This window comes from Limulus polyphemus, unplaced genomic scaffold (genome assembly GCF_000517525.1).
Source record: "Limulus polyphemus unplaced genomic scaffold, Limulus_polyphemus-2.1.2 Scaffold4844, whole genome shotgun sequence".
Classification (NCBI taxonomy): domain Eukaryota; kingdom Metazoa; phylum Arthropoda; class Merostomata; order Xiphosura; family Limulidae; genus Limulus; species Limulus polyphemus.
This window is the reverse complement of record NW_013670454.1, coordinates 2,283-8,037: the sequence shown is the minus strand read 5'-3', so window position 1 is coordinate 8,037 and position 5,755 is coordinate 2,283. Positions and strand designations below refer to the sequence as shown.

The 5,755-nt window shown below is 32.5% G+C and overlaps 1 protein-coding gene across 2 annotated transcripts in view; it reads left to right on the top strand.

Moving 5' to 3' along the window:
• Positions 1 to 5,599, top strand: part of LOC106471769 (carcinoembryonic antigen-related cell adhesion molecule 5-like) — a 29,493-nt gene extending 23,894 nt beyond the window's left edge. For both annotated transcript variants that reach the window (XM_022400384.1, XM_013932391.2), the window contains exons 9-11: positions 3,904 to 4,017; positions 5,061 to 5,091; positions 5,271 to 5,599. In XM_022400384.1, the coding sequence (XP_022256092.1) occupies positions 3,904 to 4,017; positions 5,061 to 5,091; positions 5,271 to 5,445 (320 nt within the window). In that variant the 3' untranslated portion in view covers positions 5,446 to 5,599. The remainder of the gene's footprint in view (positions 1 to 3,903; positions 4,018 to 5,060; positions 5,092 to 5,270) is intronic.
• The last annotated feature ends 156 nt before the right edge of the window (positions 5,600 to 5,755 follow it).

Here is a 5,755-nt window from a genome sequence, read left to right as displayed (position 1 = left end):
CTATTGTTATAATGTTAGTTTTAACAATGTAAAAATTAAACTATTTTATTGTTATAATGTAAAAATTAAACTACATTACTTTTATTAATGTAGGTGGTAAACAGCCTACTAACACTAAAACCTGAACAGTTGGGAAGTATCGCCTGTGATCCAAAAGGAAGCCACATGATCGACGAGTTCTTTAAGAGTGCTTATGTAGGTGAAAAGAGGAAAACTCAGCTTGTACAGTGCTTTAAGGTGAGTTTAAAGTGTCATAGTATGTATGGACAGATAATTTTCCTGTTTACCACTAAGCAAGCAACTAAAGAGCTGAGGCTGCAAGAAAAAAAAAGACTTTAACACTAGAACTTGAAAGTGTGTAGAAAAACTTAATATGATAGTGATAAATTTACAGAACACCTTTTCAACAGATTAGATTACGTTAATACATTACTTCTAATCACCCATAAATTAATATGACAAGTTGTTATAACATAAATAATTTATTACCTGTTGTTGTCCCATCTTCTTCGAGAATATCACTGAGTAGCTTGTGTTTTGTAGTTTCAATACCCTGGGTTTTTTTCCACTCTTCCTTGTTATTTTTGAACAGAAACAGTTTAAAATTTCCCACTATGTACTGTCCAAAAGTATTGCTCCTAAGAATGGATTCCTTGGCAGATAACTCCTGGGCAATAATAGCTTTTGTTTTAACACACGTCGATGACCACACATTATCGAGAATTCGACTGCCGTATTTATTACACGCCAGTTTGACCTGTTCACGTCTGTATATTCTGACAATATAAGAAATACAACCTTTGTTTTTCTCGGTAACATATATGACAGTATACTGTCACCTGGTGTCAATAATCGTGTTACATGACATACATCAATAGTGCTGCCACCTGGTAATTAGTTTATTCAACCAACCATCGGTAGTCTTTGTTTTTCCTGCTGCGTATGTGTAGTATAATAAGTTCAATAGAAAACTCTCCAAAATTTAATTTTTCTTTTCTTGAAGCATAATGCAGTTTTGAAAAAGTAGAAAATCTGTGAGGACTAAAATATTTAATACTTGGACGGGAAAGAGTTGTTTCTTGTGGATTGTAAAAACATTCACTCTGTCCATGAAGTACAAAACGCGTTTATCTGCTAGGTTGGTTCACTTCCAGATACTTCATCATTTGACTTAAACCTTTTCTTCTTTGGTGCTATAATGTTAGAAAAACAACATTACTTTAGGCATTCTAAAGTAGAACTTTACAGCAAACCACAAGTGATCGTACTTAACGTTACATAACCTTACGCAATATGCAGCAAACCACAAGTGATCGTACTTAACGTTATCATAACCTTTCACGATATTCAGCACACCACAAGTGATCGTACTAATATTGGTGGGAGTAGAAAATTTCCAAACATCCATAAACACAGTCACTGTGCAGATGCTGGAGTTTAGTGTAATAAAAAGTGTAACACTCAAGTCTGGAAATTAGTTTGAGACTTTCGTAGTGGACAAGAACTGCCAGTACAGGCATCTAACGTGGAATTGTTGTCAGAGTTGTATAAAATGTGTTTAATTAAACCACCATCACGTTGTTGTCAGTTGTATAAAATGTGTTTAATTAAACCACCATCACGTCGTTGTCAGAGTTGTATAAAATGTGTTCCTGTTTGGTTTATAGTTTTACCACCTTTTCATACTCAAGAGATTGTAGATTTTAAGATTCTCACCTTAAATGTAACCTTTTTTTCATATCACAGCCAGATAAAAATGACAACCGTGACAAAGATCACCTGGTGTATGCTGACCTGGACTTCTCGCCGCTCCCCGAGAGAAACGGACATTTTAGGAATAGAGAGGACAGACATCCAGAAGATAGAACAGAGTATGCAGAAATACAGTTTCCTTCGAAAGTAACAGAGCAGGCTGACATCTAACAACATTGTACAAACTCTCTCGGTAATTTCAACATTTTATGCAGCATAATTATTTACTCAACATACCAGAAGGGGTGTGACATCTTTCAATCAACTCTAGCTAAACATAACCTATTATTTTTTTTATACTGTGATACCGTGTGTGTGTATATAAGGTTAGTTGGTGACATCCAGTTTTGACACTTTGTAGTTCTCATTTAAAACGATCGTTTTTATGAGAATGTTCGAATGTTTTACAGCAGGGTTTCTCATCTTTTTGCATTTCAAGGAGCCCACAGTTGTCCACATTATAAAGTACAATAAGTCTGATAAAATTTTTATTTTTAACAGAGTAATTTAGACTCTTTGGTTTAAAATCATAATCAAATTGGTTAGGAACTACAGAGCACAACTCCTGAAATATTCAAACAGTTTTCCAGTATTAGAATTACAACATCATGTGTATCATTAACAACAGAATTTAAGACTATGAGGCTAACCGTAACATGGCATGAACATAACCTGAACTCAACCTTGACCAAATTGTATGCTGATCATTACTGTTACAGAAATAGTTAATATTTCTCACAATGTATTCCTATTTCTCTTTATTTATTTTCTATCAGAGTTCATTATACTCAACCACAAATGTCATCGACTCTTCAGTTGATAAGAATCTTGCTGTAAAAACCTCTGATATATGACAAGCAAACTTGCATGATAACATTTGTTTAAGTGACCTGTAATATAGCAAGTTAAAAGTATTAACACAATTCTGGTTAAGTTTCTTTATACATCTAAAATGTCAAATTAATTTTACACCATATCCTGGAGTAGTGTTGTTATTGATGTGTAAAAATATATTTTGTATACATGGGTGAGAGTAATTTTTTGTCATGAGCTGGTACATCACAAGCCGTAAGTTTAATCTGAACACAGAAACTGTTAATTACTATTTGTAATTTTTTTTGTCATGAGCTGGTACATCACAAGCCATAAGTTTAATCTGAACACAGAAACTGTTAATTACTACTTAGCAACTCATCCATATAAAGTTTTATATGGATTAAGAAGGTTACACAAATGAAAAATATTTTTAATCTTTAACTTTCCACCTGGACTCATCAAAAAAAGATTTGATATATTCACGGACAAATCTTTAGTAAAAATTATATGTAATGTCTACTAAAATCCTGCCAAGTTTTGTGAGGGTACCGTATTAAAAATTAAGCAGCACAAAATGGTTATGAGGTTGGTCACCTCGGACCGGACCGAACCCGTAGTGAGAAAGTTAAGATTGCAGAATGATTTACTACTATTGTAAATGTCAGCATCATAGTAATTATTCTATTAAAAATTTTTACATATTTTCAAAGTACTGGTTCAATTTGAACATTATTATATGTTACATAAAATGTCATTATCTCCAGCACTGCTTTCTCTAGATCACATAGTTTGAATATAAGAACTTACTTATCCACAACTAGTGAAACAGTTGACTGGAAGTTTTCTCAACAACGTTTCATTTTATCTGCCTCTGCGTGCCCTAAATATCTTTCTGTATTTTATGCTCATCTCCATGACTGGTGATACCAATTTTGAACAGTTCAGGTAAAACTGGTCTTGAAACAAACACTACACCCCCCTGTTAATGTTATAACAAAATGCATAAACTACTTAACATCTGGATTTAAGTCATTGTGGAATAAATTTTAAACTCAAAAGAATTAGCCTGATAATAAATACTTTAACATAGAAAGTGACAGATATATATCAAAAACAAAGATTACATAAAAACACAACTTTTATTTAAAGAGGTAATGTTTGAGATAGATGTATAGTAGAGGTATTATGTTTGCCAACTGAATGGCTGTTAAACAGCTTTTATTTAGAGGTAATGTTTGACAACTGAATGGCTGTTAAACAGCTTTTATTTGAATAATAACTTTAACTTCTGCCTCAGTTTTTATCTTTGAGCTCTCTCTCTGTTTGGTCTTGCAGAGCCCGTGTCTGTGTCAATGGTGATTGGTGTTGCAGTGGGATGTATCATTGTTCTGGTAGTCCTGATAGTTGTTGGCTTGTTTGTCCTCAAGAAACATAAGTACTTATTCAGAAGTAAGCCTTCTCACATGTATTGAATTAAACTACAAGATTTTGTTCCCTTTAATAGAAAAATTATGCATGATAACTCGTAGTGTTGAAACAAATCACTTTTTTTACAGTTACTAAAAATACCTATTTCATTACAGAACTGTTCTAACTTAAAAACAACAACATATATTCAACCAATAATCAGTAAATAAGTTACTCTGTGGTGTAAAGTAATCAAGCATTTATTTAAAGTGTAGTTGTCCAAAAAGTCAGTGAGAGTAATAAAAAAGTAACCAAAATTGTACTTCAAAACTAGTTGAATTTATAAAGTACCATTATTATAACATGATCAGTTATTTATTGAACCAAAGTACCCATTATTATAACATGATCAGTTATTTATTGAACCAAAGTACCCATTATTATAACATGATCAGTTATTTATTGAACCCAAGTACCCATTATTATAACATGATCAGTTATTTATTGAACCCAAGTACCCATTATTGTTCATTCTAATGGTTATTGACACATTAATTTTGTTTCCCCAATAGGCGAATAGTAACTTTAAACACAACACTAAAATATGGACTTTAGATAGTCCAATGTGCATCTTTCTCTGGTTGTACTTGGGAGAAAGCTTTTTGTTTTAAAGTTATGTAATAAGTTAAAACTACATACAACAGTGTTACTGTACCAAAAATTGTCAAAAGTCGTATTGTCGAATAGTAACTTTAAACACAACACTAAAATATGGACTTTAGATAGTCCAATGTGCATCTTTCTCTGGTTGTACTTGGGAGAAAACTTTTTGTTTTAAAGTTATGTAATAAGTTAAAACTACATACAACAGTGTTACTGTACCAAAAATTGTCAAAAGTCGTATTGTCTGTTTCCATTTATACACAATTCAAAGGCTAAAAATAATTTGTATTTATTGCTTTTTTGGGAACAACATTTAATAAGATAGTTGTTATAGTTTAATTTTTATTAGTATTGAGAACAGCAGTAAATAAAATGAAGAAAAGATTGTGAAGTATTACATAATTCATACTTCTTTTTTACAGGAAGCAATGGTTTTAACCCAGACACAGAGAGGTAAGTATTTTATTTTTAAAAATGAGCCACATTAAATAAATTAAAATTCCAAATTGTTGAGTTTAACCATTACGTGTGAAAGGTTATTAAACACTTATCATCAAGATTCTAGTCCACTTATACTTTATCTAAACCTATGCAGAGTGTACAGTTTTAAAAACAACTTTTCTACCTTTCAGTGAAATGGGAGGCAGGAGGTCTGTCGATATTACACACAATGGGAGAGCAGGAAATGCAGTCGGAGCTATACCTCCAGATGCTCTTTATAGCACTCCAAAGAAGCAGTCAAATAAAAAGGTCGAGAACAAACACTACGAAAATCTGAAGGTAATACCTTTGCTTCTGTTACTGTAATATTATTGAGTATCAGCCTGACCAATTCAAGGTATTGAAGGTAAACTTTCCTTCCGTAGGTGCAAGTTTACCGTGATGAGCCATGTTATTATGAAACACGTGTAGTGTTGATAGCGTATTATAAAACACTTGTTTACTTTAACTAAAGTTCTGAGTGTGTTTAATTAAACCACCATCACGTCGTTGTCAGAGTTGTATAAAATGCATTTAATTAAACCACCATCACGTCGTTGTCAGAGTTGTATAAAATGTGTTTAATTAAACCACCATCACGGTTTAACAGCCATTCAGTTGTCAAACATTACCTCTA